The 19747-nt window shown below is 48.4% G+C and overlaps 1 protein-coding gene across 1 annotated transcript in view; it reads right to left on the minus strand.

The window, feature by feature from the left end:
* Positions 1 to 4145: 4145 nt before the first annotated feature.
* The window catches only part of VANGL1 (VANGL planar cell polarity protein 1), a 46412-nt gene continuing 30810 nt past the window's right edge, over positions 4146 to 19747 (minus strand). The window contains exons 6-9 of the mRNA XM_075765210.1: positions 17463 to 17596; positions 14050 to 14182; positions 11783 to 12017; positions 4146 to 10535 (exon numbers count right to left, since the gene is read on the minus strand). Of these exons, the coding sequence (XP_075621325.1) occupies positions 10275 to 10535; positions 11783 to 12017; positions 14050 to 14182; positions 17463 to 17596 (763 nt within the window). The 3' untranslated portion in view covers positions 4146 to 10274. The remainder of the gene's footprint in view (positions 10536 to 11782; positions 12018 to 14049; positions 14183 to 17462; positions 17597 to 19747) is intronic.

Genomic DNA, 19747 nt, shown 5'->3' on the forward strand with positions numbered 1-19747 from the left:
TTGAATCAGGTCCTTCCCTCAGTAAGTCAGAAAAAAATAAAATTATGTTCGACCAGAGAGCAGCCCTGAAATTTGCCTGGTGTTAGATTTTTGCTTTAAAATTCAATCCAACATGTCAAAGCCCTGCTCCTGCTAGTGACAAAGAAAGAGGCTATTGAACGACAAAAGTAACTAAATGTTTGAAGAACATTTTAGTCCCCACAAAATGAAATTGCTGAAGGAATTTGCACAGCTTCCCACAGTCTAGTAACTGAATTACTAAACCAGTTTCTCCCAACCACTTACAAAGCAAAATTATAATCAACTGTAGGATCTGGTATTATGAGTACTCAAGAATGAGCTTTTACAAAATAGAGCTAAAAGGTTTTCAGATCTGTTTCACATCTGTGGCCCAGATATAATCAGCTCCTTCTCATTCCCCCTTTTAAAGCATGCCCACAGCATCTGACTCGTGCTGAAGAGAGGTCCAAAGAGCTAAAAAGTTCTGAGTATCTCTTAAAACTTCCAGAGAGGCTGAATCAAATGTGTTTTATCAAGAACTCCCTTCTCTCCATGGATCCACTTTTAATTCATGCTACCTTTTCAAGTAGTAAGAAAAAAAAAAAAAAAAAAGACAGAAAAGACAGCCAAGACTGTAGATGTCTAAGCATTTGGAAGCCTGATTTTTGCCTTTTGAAGAGACTTAAAATGTTTCAATTTACAGAATAGCTTCATGCCTAGAGCAATTTGTGGTGTCTCCATTCCTAAAATCTTTGCACCTTCATGTTTCTAAGGATGCTGGAGGGAAAAACCACACCCTGTTCTCCAAGGTCTCTTCACTGACTTCACGTTGCCTCCTCCTTGTCTTACTGTCTCTCTCGAGGTTTTGCTACTTCCTCTGTATTTTGATACATAAGCAAGGTGGACACACTGAGCTATCCCAAATGCACATCCACAAGCTAAAAGTTATCTCCCTTCTTCCTCTTCTAAATTGTATTTAGTGCTGCCCACATGGAGCCCAAAGATTGCTTGTTCCCTTCACCTTGGCTGTGGCCCCACCAGCAAACAACCGTTCTCCTCCCACGGGCAGGACCCACAGGCTTTGGGAGGTCGGCCAGCAGCAGTGCCACTGCATGAGGGCTCTTGGCGTCCCCAGATTATTTGCATTAGCTGAGACGGAACCAGAGCAAGCCCCAAGTCATGTACAGAAGTGGTCGTCTTCACCCCATTCAGCTCCCCAGGTTTTGGAAGAAGGGAAGATCACCTCAGGGCTTTGGAGTGGGCTGGCAGTCTTGCAGTGGCCCCCAACCTGATCACAGATCACTGTACAGCCACAAAAAAACCCTCGAACCTTTTCCAAGTTCATTATGGAGGGGGACAAGGAGATGGGGAGAAACCGGAAAGCAGCTTCCGTCCTACTTGAAGTTCTCCCCATTTTACTAGCAATGTGTCAGCATAAACCAAGATGCACACTCACAGCAGGGCTGTGAAACTTGTTAGAGCATTTCAAAGCAACTCAGGTAACCTTGTTCACAGATAGTGATTTATGCATATGCAATCACCCCACTACACCATCCCTACTTACATCTGCAGGCATGTTACGCTCAGTATACTCTCTCTTCTCCCAGCACCTCCTGACCCGGCAGCGCGTGGATGCACACATGCAAAGGGAACAGACACCCCTGCCCCAGTGGATTATCTGTCAGTACCGGAAAGGACTGTAACCTAAACCCATCACCTTCCCAGTCCAACATAAACTCAGGAGTGGTGTTGAAAGACAAACCAAAGCACTCTGCTTGGCCAACTCCCAGTGCGCCTTCCCTTCCTGCATGCTGCTGTGAGACACCATGTCCTGCTGAGATCCCCTTCCCCTCACACCCAACCCACCTGCCCCCAGCTCCAGGTCCCCCCAGCTTCCTGCACACATTTTCTCTGGAAGCTCCCAAGTTCAATTCTCCCCTGTACCTCCCAGGAGTTCAGATCTGGAGCTGGGAAAGCAGAGCCAGTACGTAGCACCAGGAGAAGCTGTTTTGGGGCTTGAAGCACTGCCCACCTCCACAGCCAGATGCTTTATTGAACTATTAATTTAGCTAACAATATTGCACAGTAAGGTGTAGCTAGTGCTTCACGCAAGGCTCTGGAGCCCCTTGCCTAAGGTGACAAATTCCTTTCTTAACCCATTTGTTATACCCTGACTGCATGCAGCCCCTTTGCCCCATACCTCCCTACTGAATTCCCCGAAGCTGGTACCTTCTGGCCGTCTGTAACTGTGAAGCCTGGTCCCTATCACCTACTGCAGTCCATCGATCTTCTTATGAATTAAGCCACACTTCAGCCACGAGTCCTGCTCAGCATAAAATACTCTGTCTGCCCCAGTGGTTGTTGCTGTGCTGTCTCAGCCCTCACAGCCTTACATCCTCATGGCTGGGAAGGGCACCGCAGGACAGTTATTTCCTTCCCAAGTGACCCCAGCCTGGTATCTCCCTCAGGCAGAAGGCACTTACCTCTTGTTCAGTATGCCAGGTCTCTCCAAACGTTATTTGCTAGTGAAAACCTCCATCCCCTTCTTTCTGTTAGAGGTTTGGTCAGTAATACTTAACCCAACATTGCACCCGAGGCTCCCTCACACCTCAAAGACCCCTGCAATTTCACTGAAAGACTTGGCCAAACCAGAACAGCACCCTCAGCTCTAATTTCTGCTGAGCTACACACCACAGCCCCTTATGATTCAGATAGCTGAGCTCTGGGCGAAGGCCAGGGGAACTGGTCCCTCTAGCAAAGCCTGTTCCTTCCATCAGCTTCCAACAACCCACAGCAGGAGAGAAAGTGCCACGAACAGCAGCGATTAGGAGTTGATTCGGTATCGGCATTAACCCACAAATGAAGCAGAGCGTGCTGAACTCCTATGTAAAGACACAACTCTCAAGGCTAAGAGCCTAGGACAAGGCTGACAAACTCATTATCTTGTTTGTGCCAAATTCCTGCTTCTTACACACCGTTGGCTGGCTCGCACAGTGTTTTCACCTACACAGCTCCAGCCTGACAAGTCAGGTCTTCCTCTGAGGGGCAGGAGGGGACCAGCAATGACTGTGCACCCATCAGAGGCTCTGCAGGGCGGCAGCGGCGTTATTTCCTTTCCCTGCCCATCTCCAGGAGCTGCACTGCAAACAGCCCAGGGCTGGGCACTGCCAAAGCATCAGCAGGATGAGGGGGGCAGATCAAAAGCAGAGAGATCAAGGGAGGGCAGGAGGCAGGACTGAGCACAGGGCCATCCCACCCTTCCTGCTTCCTCCCGGGCTGTGGTTCAATGTTCTGTAGCCTAAATACATCCATCTTCCCCCAAGCAGAAAATTACCCATTTGGGTGTTTCTCTCCATCAGCGTTTATACGGGTTCTGCTTATCTCCACAACCGTTGCACTGTATTTTTTTCATAGCACAGCAGCATCCTGTGGATTTTTCCAGCAAAGCCACTGAGATCTGCTGGGCAGGGCACAGCTGCGAGGCCAGGTACTCCCCATTAAGAAGGGCTTTCCTGAAGAGCAGGTACATCAGAGACAGTCTAGGGAAGGCTGCTTCCACGTTTCCTCGGGCACGGCCGCTTGGTCTTTCCGAGCTCTCAGCATGCTGGTGATGGAAACTGGAGGTGGGGAGAGCCGCACCCATGGGTGCTGTTGAGGCGAGATCCCCGTGTGTTGTTTTAGCGGAGCACAGGCTTGCATCCACACAAACAAGGAGCACTGGCTTTTCCTCCTCTTGCCACTCCTCCTCCCTGCCAGGTCCAAATAAGGAACTTTGCCATGAATCCTGCACTTCATAATTCATGTGCAAACTGCGAGAGAAGACAGGAGGCAGAAAAACCTGTTCCCACTTCAGTCATGCATCTCCCCCCACCCCCCCAGCTGCATTTGCTCCCCAACATTTGAGATTTCAGGTGTTCAAAGCAGTCGCCTACCAGTCTTTCTTCAGGAGTGATAAATGAGTTTGCATTTTACTGTGGCAGGGCAGATCAGAAAGGTCTAGAATGAGGGTGACAAAAAGACAGCCTCAAAAAGGTTAAACCACATGTTTGCAGGGCCTCTCCCAGCCACAGCTAAGGAATGCTTGAAGGCCAGAAAAACTGCCTTTTTTTTTTTGTCTGAAAGGATAAGAGGAAGGAGTAGGACAATCAAATCTGGTTTCAGTTTATTTCCAGAATTTTACTGTACAAAATATGCAAAGTGTAAAACAGTTTTATGTTTCAGTTTAAAAACAACAAAACCCCATCCAGCTATAACTTAAGAGAACCCAGCTTGGAACAGAACAATTTACTAGGCTAGACCCACAGTGCATTAATGTCACAGACACCAGGAATTTGCTTACTTAAGTTCACGATTAGAAAAGAACAGAAAGACCATGTACCATTGCAGTTAAAGTCACATGTGCAAAGAGAAGAAAAAAAAAAAGGAAATAAATGCTGGTTAGAGTCTATTAATTAGAAAACCTTGGCAAAATCCATCTTACTATACACAGTTTGTGTAGAAAAAGAGTATTACACAGTGATCAAAAGAGGGTAAGGGAAGGGCGTTCGCTCCCGCCCCCTTCCCCAAGACACGATAATGCTGAATCAAAGAAACAGGCACAGCAGAGTGTAAGATTCCTTCACAGTTATGTCTGTGCAGGTAGCGAGCCACAACATCTCCCCCTGTGCACGCAGGGGATACCCCCAAGCATCCTTAACGCTGGTGAGAGGTGCAGGAAGCAGCCAGAGGGAAGGATTCCCTCTCTGGGCAGAGCACACATGGGGCAGGGCTGGCTGCCTGCTGCCCCCAGGGCTTCAGTATGTTGCAGGGATAAAAAACCCAAAAAAGCAGTCTCTCGGAGGGATGCAGAGAGGCAGATAACACCAGCTGTACCGCTGGTGCTGCGGGGACCCGGGCTCAAGAGTATCCCAAAGCAATCCGCGCTGGTCACAGAGCAGCTGTCGGAAACGGCAACTTTTGGTCATCATCTATCGGAGGCAGCAGCCTGAACACAGGAGGATGCATATTCCTGTAGTAGACTTCACGGCCCAAAGCCATCTCTTTTAGGAGAACAGAAATTTGGGGGTTTTGGGGGGTTTTAATTAAAAACCAACCAACCAAACAAAAAAAAAAACCCAAAAACCCCAAACACACAAAACAACACAAAAAAACCCCACAGCTCAATCCCAAGAACGCTTTCTTCTTAACACAGTTTAAACATTGAACCACCAAGCCCTGCTTGAGGCTTTGGACATATATAATGCACACGCCTATAAGGGAAAAAGCACACAGACACACAAGCTGTATGAGAAAGCAGACATCTGCGCACTCATCTCGTGAACAGCTCATACAGCAGGGCAGAACTGAGCGCATCTGAATAGCAGAGTCTGGGACCAGAATACATTTTTGCAAAAGATTGCAAAACTTTTGTTTTACCTTTGAAAAGGGCAGATTTACAAGTTTTGGTAAGCAAGATGAAATTGGCTTGACTAGGTTTCCACATTTAGCACAGTATGGATCCTTCCAGTTTCTTCAGCAGCAAGCGGTGGAAATGAGCACATCTCAAACAAGACTTTTAAAAGCTAGTTATGCAAGCTTCAGAAACTGCTTCCCTGCAGCTTCTGGCATGCTTGGCAACAGCTGATTCCCGAGGCTTTGCATGGAGATCCCCCGTCCCAAAGGAGAAGGTTGAGGCTCCGTAAGGGCTGGGATTTGTTCAGACCTCCCCCAAAATTGCACCTTATCACAAGCTGCCCCCAAGCTCTGAGCTGCAGCCCCAGCACCTCCCATCCCAGTGGATACTTGTTCTGCCTCACTAGGGAACTTCGGGAAAAACACAGGGAGGGGAGGATGGGAGCTGGAGGTGGAGTGACTGAATTTGCTGGCAAGAAAATTTTTAAAGGCAGAAGTCAGAGAAATAACTGGCAGAGGCTGAAGTGAGATCTGCCTTTCCCTCCAATATTCCCCTTCAGGGGGGATTGTTCTTGAAGGCACCCGGGACAACCCCAGAAGCAGGAGCTGACCTTGCTCTGCAAGCAAGCTGCATCACACCACCCTTCCATGCACGGTGCATTGCACCCCAGCTACCCTGCTGCCTACAGGCATGGGTGGGTGGCAACGTCTCCCCTCCCCAGGGTGAAAACTGGTAGTTGCAAGCAGCCCCCCCAGCCCCCCAAGCTGACCACTGGGGCTTGGTCAGGGACTGGTAATGCTATGGACAGGAGTGCTAAAATGTTTATGCCTCTGAGTGCCGCCTGCTCTGCTCCCGTGGGCGGGAAGGGAGTCTGAGACCTGGGGCAGCCCCACAGAGCCTATACAAGGATGGCTGCAGCCACATGGCAACGAGAGGCTAAGAGATGTGCTGACAACCTTTGCCCAAGCCTAATTACAGGACTGGCAAGGTATTAAGGGTCTAATATCTGCCCCATCACTCCTCAAAGCTGCAATAAATCTGAATCTTTCATTCTTTAGCCATGAAAGAGAAAACCAGCCTTCGTGGAAACCCACAGCCATTTCCATCTGCTCTGGAACAGCATCTGGTTTTGGGAAGATCTCAGCATGGCTTTGGATTTAGGCTGTAACAAATCCAAGAGAAAAAAAAAAAAACCAAAAAACAAAGCCTTTAAAGTATCCAAGCAGCATACTTGAGAGTCACAGGAAAAACACCAACTTGGAAGAGGAGTGGGGCAAGACAACTCCTGGCTAAGCAACACAGCACCCATCGAATGGTTCAGCCTTTAGTGAAGGATGTCCAGTGCAAGGAACATTGTCCACTTCACCACAAACAGAGTTGTCTTATAAACCACTTAGAATTCTAAAGAAAACCAACTCCCAGCCAGGTACAAGCATTCAGGCTGGGAGAGAGGAGGGAGAAAATGTGTAACGAGACAATGCAGGATAGGAGAGGCATTTGGAGGAAAACAGCCTGTGCTTGGCTGGCAAACTCTGCAAGCCTTATTTATCCTCAGCTCTTGGCAAGCTCTGCAGAAGTAAGGACTGCAGGATTTGGATCAGAGCTTCATTCCCTGTGACTCCATTCTTACTCATTAGCTGGCTATAAACAGAGTTAAACAAACCAGTCTGCTCCCACCGCTCAGTACTTTTATAAAGAATCTGAATTCCTATAGATGCCACAGATCCATCTGTGGATCTCAAAGCACTTGATGACAAGTTGAGTTTAGCCTCACAACACCCCAGTGAGGTAGGTATGACAGTGGTCCCCTGATTTTGCACAGAGAGGGGAAAACAAGAGACCCTGAAAAATAGAACGTCATTTAAAAAAAAAACCCAGCAGGAGGGAATACTCCAGAGTCACGATTCCCTTTATAATCTGCCCTCACCCCTAAGCATCTCTAAAGTGACTGTGTGAGAGGCCAAGTTCTCTCCTTCAGATTTCATCAGGCAAAGCACTCGCGTTGCTGACGCAGGGAAGAGTGTTCAAGGCAGGAGTCGGCCCCCATTGACAGCGTCCTTTTCGGCAGCAGGCAGAAAAGGCAGCGCTGAACCACAGCACACAGATGAGGCAGCAGACCCAGAGTGAGCACACGCTGCTTCCGTCTGGTTCTCCATGTGTTCAAGGATTTAACGTAATTAAGACATGAGTTTCCTGAGCAGATACTGTCAGACAACCCCCCCCTCGAAGGGGGAGGGAAAAGGGGAAGGAAATCCTGGGAAAAGAAAGTTTTGCAGAGGTGCCCGAGAGAAGGTGCTCTCACACACATGGCACACCCAAACCCCTGGCAAGGTGGTTCTTGTTCTGGCTTCACAGAAACAAGCCAGTTCAGCCACAGGCAGTAGCCTCCACACAGGTGTAAGTGCTCCATAGTCTCCCAAGCTACTCCCAGTCTCTCCCACCTCACTGGTAATGCACCTCATAAGAGGCAGACACACGCGTCTTTAGGAGAGCCATGTGTGAGATACCATATGTTCCCCACCCCCCTTTTTTTTTTAAGGAGGAAATAATCTACTTTTTCAAAATAAAATACTGTGAAGGCCCCAGTCGAAGTCCCCGTACAGACTACCAGAAAGCCTGACTTAGAAAGAAACCCAAAAACTAAGTTTAGAGAATGGAAAACTCTACCTACTTCCCATCCTTTAAGGGACACGGGCCTAATCCCATCATGTACCATGCCATCTATTTTCTTCACCACCACGTCTGGCACATTACACGGAGAAGACAGCATCCAGGTGACCACCATGCTCTTGTAAGAAAGGTGCAGGAGGCTGCAGGTGTCACTTCGGGGGTCCAAAGTGGCAATTCCCCATCCCTCACCAGGGTGCTCCCTTGATCCCAAGAGTGCTGTTGAATGGGCAGCTCCATTGCTGTCGAAGCTGGAAGAGGCTGGACCCTGCTGATTAAGGCGGCTGCCCCCTCCCACTGGCTCATGGTGGGCACCGGCCAGCCCACACCAGCCATGCTGTGCAGGACTGGCACAGACCCGCTCCCTTGTCTTAGCTGGGCCACCTCGCACTGGGGGGAGTGGGGGGCAGCCCCACGAGCTGGTGAAGGAACCCAGGGACGGCCTGGGGAAGGCCAAAGGGGCTGTCACAGGCTCCCTCAGAAGATGACGCACCCTGGCAGTGAAAGGCACTGGCATACGTACCCTGCTGAACTGGGGCCCTCTGAGTTAAGACATCCGTACGGAGTGCAGGTCAGCTCCCGCCTGACAAGAGATATTTGCATGGCAGAAGACTGGGCAGAATGAATCGAGTGTTTGCATTCACACACACAAATCCACCACCACAGAGCGGGGAGGTGGGGGGGTGTCTCTGAGGGACCTGACTGAAGGCAGGTCACTGCCAGCCTCGGAGCTGGCTCCAGAATCATGCGATGCCCTGTGTGGGTGATCAGGCCTCAGACACTGGTTTAGGCTCATCGTTAAAAGCAAACCTTTCAAAACTCTGCAAATCTGCAGACAACAAAAGTCACACACAAGAGCTGCACTGATGGGGAAAGGCAGCTTTACAAACCAAACTGCAATTTAAGAGCTATGCATCTCTCGCAGGAGCGGATCCCAGCATCGAGCAGGAACTCCTGCAGTACAGACAGGCCAAGAAAGGCAGGCAGATTTTCAACATTCAGACATAGTTTGGTATTTCTTAGCTATAGCTGAAGGCGCACAGTGGGGAAGGACACACTGCAGTGTTTCCAGAGCACAGCAGTTCTCCAAAGCAAGTGCATGTGGCAGAGGTCAGCCCTTCCCTGGCTCCACTCCTCAAGGAGGGAAGTGCTTTTGCCCGTATTTCCTCTAAATGCACTTGGAAGCTGGCTGGAGAGGGAGGGGCACATTCCTGCCTGCACCCCTCTTCCCCTCAAAGGGGCTGTCAGACATAGGAAGGGTCCATGATTTATCTGAGGAGGAGCCAGCTACTTACCTGCCCCATCCCAGTGCAAATACGCAGCCCTTGCAGGTGCAAAAGGAAGCGTTGGTAAGGCAGACCCCGAGGGGACTGTGGCTGGAGAAACACATTCGGAAAGCCAGACAGAAAGGGACAGAAACAGGGAGCCTTGGGAGTGCCCGAGACAGATGCAGGTGAGCAGGAGAGAGGGAAGCAGGTGAGAGATAACAGTGAGCTGTGCCATGCAGAACAGCTTCACTAACAAGCACTGGTAAAAAATAAAAAAATTGAAGAGCTACAAGATGGGCTGATCCAGTTCAAGACAAGCAACTTCAGAGACACAGAGACCAAAACCATCCTACTATGCTCGTATGGGTCCAGCACTGACAGAAGAGGGCACATGGAGAGGAGGAAAAGTAAAACTCTTCAGTCTCCAGATTAGGTGGCTCACAGAAGTAGCCCTCTCACACCCACCCTTTGATACCCTCTCCTCCCCGAGTGAGCAGGGACTGCAAATCCCCCTGCGCAAACAGGTTTCTATAGTGGCGAGGTGAGCAACTCGCTCTCAGACACAGCTACAGGTAGCAAAAGCAGATACACAAAAGCACAGGCACACGCATGGCGTAGCACTCCAACAAAAATACCAACTTTACAATTGTGTGGAGAAAGAGAGAGCGTGAAATTTACAGTATGCCTGGAAAAGGGGAGGGAAAGAAAAAAAATCTGTTCTGTCTCCAAGGCTGAGCTAACCGAGCCAAGTCACCCTGTTGCCTCTTAAGATATTTCTTTCTAGATAAGATATCCCAACTCCCCCCTCCCCTTTCCAAATAAAGTGCAGATGGTCAAATATTACTGGTCCATCATCTGCCAGTTTCAGTCAGCGTTGGGGAAATTAAACCCAAAAGCACAATATTGAAAAAAAAAAAAATCCCCTAACAACCCACCCTCAAAATCCCTTAGACTGAAGTTTCAGACTGTAAGCGGAGGACAAATTTATGAGATTTAGGGTCTATGAACTCTTCCGAGAGTTTGATGAAGGGGATTTTCTTCACATTAACAACAAGGCTGAAGTCCAAGCACTTGAGGACAAAAACAACGCCGTCTTGTAACCCGCTTGTGACCGCTTCCTCACTGACAAGCGTCCACTGCTTGGAGAACCAGCGATCCCTGTCGTACTGGAGGGTTGGGCCTGGGTTGAGGTAACGCTCCAGGAATGCCTGCCGAGAAAGAGACACACATTAGTGTCGGCCCTGCAACTTGCTCTGCGTTGATGCTCTCTTCTCATGCCCAGCTACAGCTCTTCGAGCACGGGCTTGACACGCTGCAAATGGTTTCAGCTTCTGCGCTTCGGGACACATCCTCTCCCCAGTCCCTGCCACCTTTTTCAGACCCCAGGAGCAGACAACCACCAGGACTCTTTCAGTCCATCACAGCAAGCTTGCAAAACATAGCCCCGACTTCCGCTGTCAGTAGTGCTGTCTGGCAGCAGTTCAGTAGAGGAGAGGTCACTTCTCCCCTACCAGCCCCATAACCCATCCCAAAATCGCAGTCCCAGACAGGCAGATGGGATAGCTGGTCCTCCCTTCTTCAGCCAAGCTAAGATGGAAAGCAGAGGTTTCCATGTTTGCAGCCTGACTGAAGCTGCAAAACTGAAAACAGAACAGGGAATGCCTTTTGATGTCACGTGTGTTTCAAAGTCTCCTTTGCAATCTTAATGGCAGCAGAACTCCCCCTTGCATACCTAGGCGAGGTCCCAGGTGGATCCCAGTGAGAGGGTGCTAAGCCCATCTCTTGACAGCATTTCTGCTCTTAGTGTAGTAAGTCCTGGGTAAACACCCAGGAGTAAATTCTCGTATTTCTAACCCTTCTCTAGGATTGCCAGGTGTTTTTAGAGAGGAAGGTGGAAAGTGGGAGAGGGATCGTGTGACCTGTTTCCTTCATCATTCAGTCCCTCCCTGTGTCTGCAAGTCAACAGTCACAGTCAGGGTGTGAAGCAGCCAACTGACATTTGAGCAAGTGGCTCACGAATTAGAAACACACACTGTCAGACAGACAGGGATTTAGGCGATAATTAGAAGCAATCCAAAATGTAGCACTGCAGAGGGGACAAAAAACCCCCCAAAAATGGTCCTTTGCAGATTGGCACCTGCATCATACTGCTACCATGAGCCAGCTGGGAGAATACCCTGTAACTCAAGGCCACCATCTCGGACACTTCTTTGGTACTCCCTTTGCTGAACTGGATACAAGAACAATTACCTCATCGGCACTTTCAGATAGACAGATGATGTTGTAGAGGAAACATTACTTCCCTGATGCCACCTACAACACACTGACCATGTCACAGACAGCAACTATGAAAACCTCCAATCACCTCCCTCAACAATTTTCTGTTCTGCACGCACACACAGATGCGCCATCCCTTTCTCCCTCCTTCCTGCACCGGTGTTAGAGAGAGCATTACCTTTGGTGTCATGTTATTGGTGATGCAGAAGGACAAGTGTTGCAAGATACTCTCCATGCTGTGGTACTGTTGCTGGCGGGTGGTGCGAAGGTACTTCTGCAGAGCTCTTGCCATGGAGGGGAAGATTGCCTGGGCTGCTTCTCGGGGGTCCATCATCTCTCCTGGAGCTTTCTGCTGTTCCTCTGCCTGGAGGCGTTTGATGTGAGTGAAAGCCTCCTCTACTGCAACCACAAGTCTGCAGAAGGAAAACCCAGGACAGTAAGAGTCACAAGAGAGGTAGGATGGGTCTGTGGTTAAGGCAGAGCCTGGGAGTCAGAATTTACAAGCTCCTATTTGCATCTCTGCCACTGACTCACTGCCTGCCATCAGACAATTTACGTAAACTCTTCTCTACTGACAGTCTGAGAGGTAGACGGCAGCTTTTCTTTCCTTGCCCAAGCCATCCAGCAACTGAGGGTCATAAACCAGGATTAAGACTTTAAAAGCCAGAGTGTTGTACTTGGTTCTGCCAACACAGCATAAACATCAGCTACACGACTCAAACAAGACACAGCTGCCCTTGCATTTAATGTATGTCTTTGAAAACAACGGTTCCAGCATACAGTACCGCAGCGTGAATTGTAAGGACAGGCAAGCAGTCAGGAAAAGGCTGGCTATAAACTAGCATGACCCAGGACACAGACTGCTCCGTGACTCTCTGATCACAAGCTGCAGTCTGCTCTGATGTACATCAACCAGGTACAGACCTTGCACTGCCAAATGATTGCTCTGCATGCCTCCACTGAACAGTGACGGGGCTCCCGTCTTCTCTCCTAATGCTGCAGCTAGAGACATCCTCGGCAAGCCATTCCTGTGTTGGCACAGGTGAGCAAACACTAAGACCACACCATAAAAAGGCAAACAGATGCCATACAACACGTGCAGGTTAGCCCAGTACTAAGGAACAAGTGAGGGGCTACACTGCAGTAAGTGGGGAAAAAGTAATGATAATGGAAGAGTCACCCGACAAAACTCTTCTGCCCCTCCAGACAGGACTTGTTTCACACTAGATTTCCACTCACCAACTACTGTCCACACCGCCCTCAAAATCCAAAGCATCTTAAAGCCTGGGGAAGCTGCCTCATGACAAGCAGAGGTATAGCATACAGCTTTCAGACTATATATGAGGAACAGCACGAGAAGCCCTGACCTCTGCCCATTTTGTTTAGTTTGACTTGGGGGGAGGTGGGGGGATGGAAATCAGACTCTCATCTCCTCATGTCTATTTGTTGCAGCTCTGACCTTCTTTCTTTGAAACATCTGGCCTGATCTTCTAGTGACTGATGGTTTTTCTCTGACTAAGCAGCTGTTCTAACCAAGCTCAGCAAGCAAGGGAGACGTGCCCGAGTTTGGATGCTATGCTGCACGGAAAGGAAAGTTTAAGTTCCTGTTGCTCTGAGGCTGGAAGAAAGCCCAAAAGACAGCAGCTATGGAGCACAGGTCAGACCGAAGCAGGCTGGTGGGGGGGACACTGTGCCAGCACTTTCCTAATAAAATAAAAACTGCCAAAAGAAAACACAAAACAAGCCAGCTCCTTCCAGTTACGGGACATTCTTTCCAAACACTGCTCAGTTGAGGGGTGCCTGACTCTAAGCAGCTTGCTTCAAACCGATTGGTATGTTAACTACAAACTGTAATTATGCTCCAGAGCAAATAGAGGCACTGTCTCAGGTCACCTCAACAAAGCACCAACTCTGCAGCCTAAGTGTGACGGGCGGAAAACACATCTATGTTCCAAAATAAGACACAATCAGTTCTGGTCACGTCTTTCCTCCCCAACTCACTGAAAAGGGCAAACTGCCCCTTTTAGTAGTCTGCAAACACATTCTCCTTGCCCATGAACAGACAACACCAAGTGCTCTACCGATCCTGTCCCTGGATTACTCGAGCTGAGACGACAAGCCTGGCCATGGGGGAAATAATGGGATTTCCTACAGCAAGTAACTACAGATTTGTCAAGCACTGGACTGTTTCCTAATCCATGACATTGCATTAGCTTATCTGGCATAATAAACATGAGCTCTGCTTTATGCATGTTCTTCAGATAATTCCAGTTGCAAGCTGTCACCGTCCCTTGTGCATCTGGGTTTCGCACGCTTCTTCACTGTGACAGATTTACAGCCAACCCCCAGCCCGTAGTCACGGGTGTACCCCGCTTCGTCGGGCTCAGCAAGCCCCAAGCGCCCGAACCTCATGGCGCTGAGGAGCGGCACCCAGGACAGCTTTACCTCGCACGGCGTTTTTTCACTCGGCGCTCATGGTCAGCCTCTTCGTAGTAGAGCTCGTTGTGACTGGAGTCCCTGCGACGGGCCGCGGCTGCAATCATGGCACGGGATTGCCCTGAGGCATTGTTACCTGGGCCTTTGGGAGGCGAGAAGAGCAAAAAGGAGACAAGAAAGGTGACATTACTGCCACAGGACTGGGGTTGGGACAGACCAGCACCCCACTGCATCTGTCATAAGTGCTCTGGGGCTCCAGCCTTCGCAACCGAGGCTATAAACCCTTCCCCGGTCCTCAGGAGCTCCGACAGAAACCCTGCTAGACAGCACAGGCTTGCAGAGGGGGCTTTGGCTTGTGGACAAGGGAGGTTAGTTGGGATGAAGGATCTCACGCAACATACGCAAAGGCAGAGGTGAAGTGCACATGCCAAGGATGCAACTTACCACCCATTATATATGTTTTCAGTTTGAAGGCAAGGGCAGCTGGAACACACCACATTTCAGCAACAAGACAATGTGAGAGCACCAAGAAGTGGGGAGTTGCAAAGAGGAAAAAGATAAACAAGAACATCAAGAGACATGGAGATGAGTGAACGAAAGCCAAACTCCACACAGTTACATGCAGGGAGGATAAACAGGAAGCAGAGGCAGCAGGGTCACCTCTAGACGAAGCATAGGGCTTTCTAGAAGGGCAGATGCTGTCAGAGCAGCAGTCCTGCAACAGGGTAGGCTCGGGGTCTATATGCATAATAGCTCCTCAAGGCTCCCGGAGCAGCACCTGCAGTTAGTGCTTCTGTTGCTGTTAACAGATCCTACATAGCTACAGGAACAGGGAAGCTGCAGTCTGCTCCAGCACCTGGACAAGTGACAGAGCTGACTACTACAGGACCTTAACTAGCAACCTTAAAACACAGCAGCAGGTTCTGCAGTTCCCCCATGAAGCTAACAGCTCTGGCTGTTTGGGCAGGGGGAGGAGGAAACTGTTGCCATAGAAGAGTCTACCAACCCTTCTAGCCTTCTATCTAGATAGAGGATAGAGGTGGGTCTACCCAGAGGGAAAAATGAGAAATCTAGGACAGTCTCCAAACCGCCAAGAGCTGCTTTTCTGATTAACTGCTCTGAAAGCCCACACTTTCAACTCACAGTGGTTAAGGCCAATCAGTTGCACAGACATGCTTAAAATTGTTCTGCTCGTGCAAGGACAACTTTTTAATTCTTTCCTAAAAAGCAGAAACCACATTCTAAGACAGAAGCCTGAAGCTCAGCAGTGGGAATGATGAGCGTTCACACAGATGGCTTCTTAAGAGTCTAAACACTTCAGACTGTGTGACAGCCTTGAAATGGAGATACGACTCAAGGGAGACACTAGTTCCCAAATTTGGATTAGAACTGTAATTTGCCTCGTTGCCTATGCCTGGCAATGCAAATCCTGGTTTTGAAGGTGAAGCTCCCCACTCTGTGTAAGAGAGATTACAGCAAGATGTTTTTCCTTCCTGGCTGCTCCAGTATCAAATACAAAAGCTGCCAACAAATTAGGCTGCCTTAATAGCATTACGGTCTTTTCACATGGAGGGTGTAAGAGACTGCCAGGATGCCAAGGTAAGCTGCAGCCAGAATTACACTCTCCATCAAATGGATGGGAATCTTCTTAAAGGACATGCCTCTAAGCCTAAGATTTCCATGTCTGCAAAGGCAGCGGCATTGCACAAGGAACAGCCCAGGGAACCAGTACTGCCCCAGAAGGGAAGGCACAGGTTTTTGGGCCCTGGCAGGCTCATGAGCTTAACACTTGGAAAGGCCTGCCAGCCACATCTGGAGCTTGTTTCTGGTTCCTTCTCTTCCAGAGTTTTGTGCACTAGCAGCTCCTAAGCTACTAACACTACCAGACCAGCAGTTTCTCCTCTGAGCTCAAGAGTCCCAACATCCCAGTGGGTGCTGCAGGAACAGAGACCCTGCCACCTCCTGAAGAGATGCTGCTGCACAGGAGAAGACAATCCAGCTAGTAATCAGAAAGGCACATTCCCACAGCCAGCCTGGCGGGCCATGCGGTTTGAACAGTATGCAGACACCTGTGGGATCAGGTAGCCCGTGATTTCCATACACCAGGCCTCATTGAGAGTGAGCAGTTGAAATTAAAGATTTCACCTCTAGAAAAGTGCTTCCCCTCATTAACTCAACTCGTTCTCTCCCACCTGAGAGCTTCTTCAGTCCAGGCAGCAGGGGACACACAATGAGCAAGCCTGACCCCTCTCTCCCACCTGCTTCCCTTCACCATTCCTCTGCCAGGATGGGGACATCTCGCTGTAAGGATCTAAACCTCCAATTAATTTCACAGACTTACAAGTGCTGCATCAGGTTTAGGGAAACATTTAGAATAAGGTCTTTGAAACTTCTGAAGTCATCAAAAATGCAAAAAAAAAAAAAATTAAAACCCCCATAAGGCACTGAGGCTTTGTTGAAGGTAAAACAATCATGTCTCATGTTTTCCCATGTGACAGATATTCTCCATATTTTGGTTTCCACACCCTGCACACAGAGCCACCTTGCCCAGCTAAGTGCCTTTAGTCCCTTCTCCCTTCCAGCTCTCAAAACCTTTCAATACTGCTGAATTCAAGGGCTGGATGTGCCTTACATCTTGTCACAGGACTTCATCCATTCTTCACCATAAAAGCTTCCCTACACAGCTGGGCACACCCTGCTTATCAAGCCTAGCTTTCACTGATAGGGTTTAAAAGTGTCAAATGATTAAGTCCAGTTTTCACTGCTTTGAGCGTCCGCAGGGATCCACCCACCCATCCATCCTCCTACAGGCCTCTTTAAGGCCCAAAAGTTTGAAACAGATTTGTAGCATGGCAAAGCTCAAGAGGGATAGTTATCTATCTCTGAATTTCCATGAACTGCTTAGCATCACGATGACTTGGGAGCACGGCCATGCATAAGCCAGGCATAGCTAATTTACTGCTAAGGCTGCTGCTTCTTCACACATTGGTATCTATCTCCTTCACTTTCCTGAAGGCTGCCTGTGAAAGTGGCATGGTAAATGACCAAGGAATTCATTTAGGTTAAAAGTTGTGTTTATTGTACTAGCACAACCAAGGAGATGACCCAAGGGTGACAAAAAGCAGAGGCTGCCTAAAACAAGAAGTGGTGCTGAAAAGCAGCACTTGTCAAGCCACATAATAATTAAGCCTGACCCAAAACTTGGCCGTTTCACTTGGCAAAGACAAAAGCCTTATTGTAGGCTAAACGCATCTGTAAAGTCATCTGGAATCAGCAAACTCAGTACTGTTACGAAGATTTCCAGCAAGAGACAAGGATTTGGCAAAGCAAAAAGGTGAGAATGTGTGTATAACAAAGCATAAAGCCAACCCGGCCCTTCCCCATCCCACCCAGCCTCAGAGACTACATTTCACCTCACCTACCATCAACATTGTAGACTTTCAGGCCAGCCATGTGCTTGGCTGCACGGGATTTGGAGGCTGTTAACAAGGCTGGGTTGTAGACTGTGAAATCTTTGTAGTAATTTTCCAGAACCACCAGTGCAGCTCGCTGGATGCTAGGAAAAAAAGAAAAAAACAAAACAAAAAACCCCCAAAATGCATCAAGTTATTTTGTTTCCATAAAATAAATTTTAAAAAAAGAAGAAATAGCCACATTATTTGGAACAGGGTTGTCATGCCCACAGAATTGTGCAATATCCAGAACATTAATTACTGTCTTTAGGACCCGAAATTTTATTTGGGATGCAAGATAAATGTGTTTGCCTTCACCTCAACAGGAGCATGACAGGAAATCCCTAAACAAGGGCAGCACAAACTGAAGCAGTAGGCTGCCTGCACTATGGGAAAATACAGAAGAAGGGCTCAGCCCACCTCAGCAGCAGGGCGGCTGCGATGCAGAGACCTTGCCCGGGCTGGAGATCAGAGCACCGCGCTGGTTTTGCTGTAGCTGGCCAGCCGGGATGGAGGGACCAGCTCAGGATGGATGCTTTTCCCTTTGAGTCATTTTCAGCCGCGCCTCACAGCTCCTCAGATCTCCTCCATCCCAGCACTGACAAGAGCCCAATCTCTTCAGCTTTCACAGCAAGATAAGATCGATGCCTGAGGACTACGGCTGCCAAGAAGGGATTACCTCAGTATTGCTTGTTAAAATCCCAGGCAAGGCACAGAATAAGGAGCAGTGACACTCCCTCCCTCCCTTTGAAGGGATGCCCCTACGTAAAACGATGACACACGGGAGCAAAACAGCATGCGCGCCAGCAGCAGGAAAGGCTCAACCCAGAGGTATCTTCCTTTGCAATCATTTCAACAACAGAGACACAGATGTCTGTAGGCACTGCTACTAACAAATAGGACAGTATTTCAAAACAAGCCAGAGCCGTGGTGTTTAAAAAAAGCCAACGCACACACAGGACCTAGGACACAGCTCTCTCCACGTTGCTCTGGCTCCATGCCCCAACGTGGCGTCCGGCTGGCAGCAGTACTCTCAGCAAATCACCAAGATCACCAATTCAGCCAGCTGGAGTTTGCCAAGAACCCACACTTAATTTCATTTTGAACCCACAAAAATTATAAGGGAACTGCCAACACATTTGTTGCCAGTTAATTGTAAAGTTCACACTTACCAACAAAGCCTCTCTTAAGGAAAGCAACCAAGTATTCTCATACATGTTACAACATAGGAAGAAAACATTGAAAGGATAGTAACGTGGGAAAATAAGACACGAACAAATTAAGACCTAAATTCAATTCTCAGCACTACCATCAATTCAACATGTGCTCCCAGAGGAGTGATTTAAATTTTCCTGTGCCTTGTGCTAATATTAAACTTTTGTATCACACCCCAGTAATTTAAACACACACACACCCTCTGCCATCCTCATTCTCCAGCTGCCCCCCTCCACTGATCAGTGAATTAAGCATCGATGCCAGCCCATTCATGAGATTCTGAGAAAGAAGAACAAACCCAGACTTGTTCAGTGTGTACCTTCATCAGTCAGTATTATGGTACAGTGCCATATATTTCATTAGCTGTGTACCATTAAGATGATTAATTTAGCTTTTGAAGCAAATTCCATCTTTAGGACTGTTCAGTGGGGTCTTTTGCATCCAGCTGGAGAATCTTAAAGAAGCTTTACTTTTCAGGTACCGGTCCTTCACATTTCCTCACATCAGGTTTGTTAAAAGCAACTCCATTTAAGGACTCAGCTACTGAGACAGAATAAAAAGCCACTGTTTAATCAAGGAAATAATCTTCTTTTAATGAAGTCGTACAGACTGACCCACTGCCACACACATGTAGGTTCTAAGACAGAACAAGCGAAAGCTGGTTTATTTCTCCCTGCCAAATACAGTGAATTTGCTGCAGCTTAAAACCCAAATTTCATAAAAGAAGTCATGCGGCAGCAGCGCATATTCCCCCTTCTGACTGCATTCAAACATGACCGAGTTTTCCCATGTCCACTTCCCAGGAAGTTAAAACTCCATAGAGTTTCATCTCAAAATGCAACATTTGGAAAACAAGGATCAACTCAAAACCAAGAAGATAAAAATGAACAGAGTTATGCTTTGTTAACACACTGTGCTCATTTCAGGCAGCGTTGGGACTTCCATCCCAGCAGTAGGAAATGTTTGGGAGGTACTCCATTGACCAGCTAGCTCTATTAGGACAAAGCACAATGCATCACAGGAGAGAATAATTTATTTCA

This window comes from Balearica regulorum, chromosome 1, assembly GCF_011004875.1.
Source record: "Balearica regulorum gibbericeps isolate bBalReg1 chromosome 1, bBalReg1.pri, whole genome shotgun sequence".
NCBI lineage: Eukaryota > Metazoa > Chordata > Aves > Gruiformes > Gruidae > Balearica > Balearica regulorum.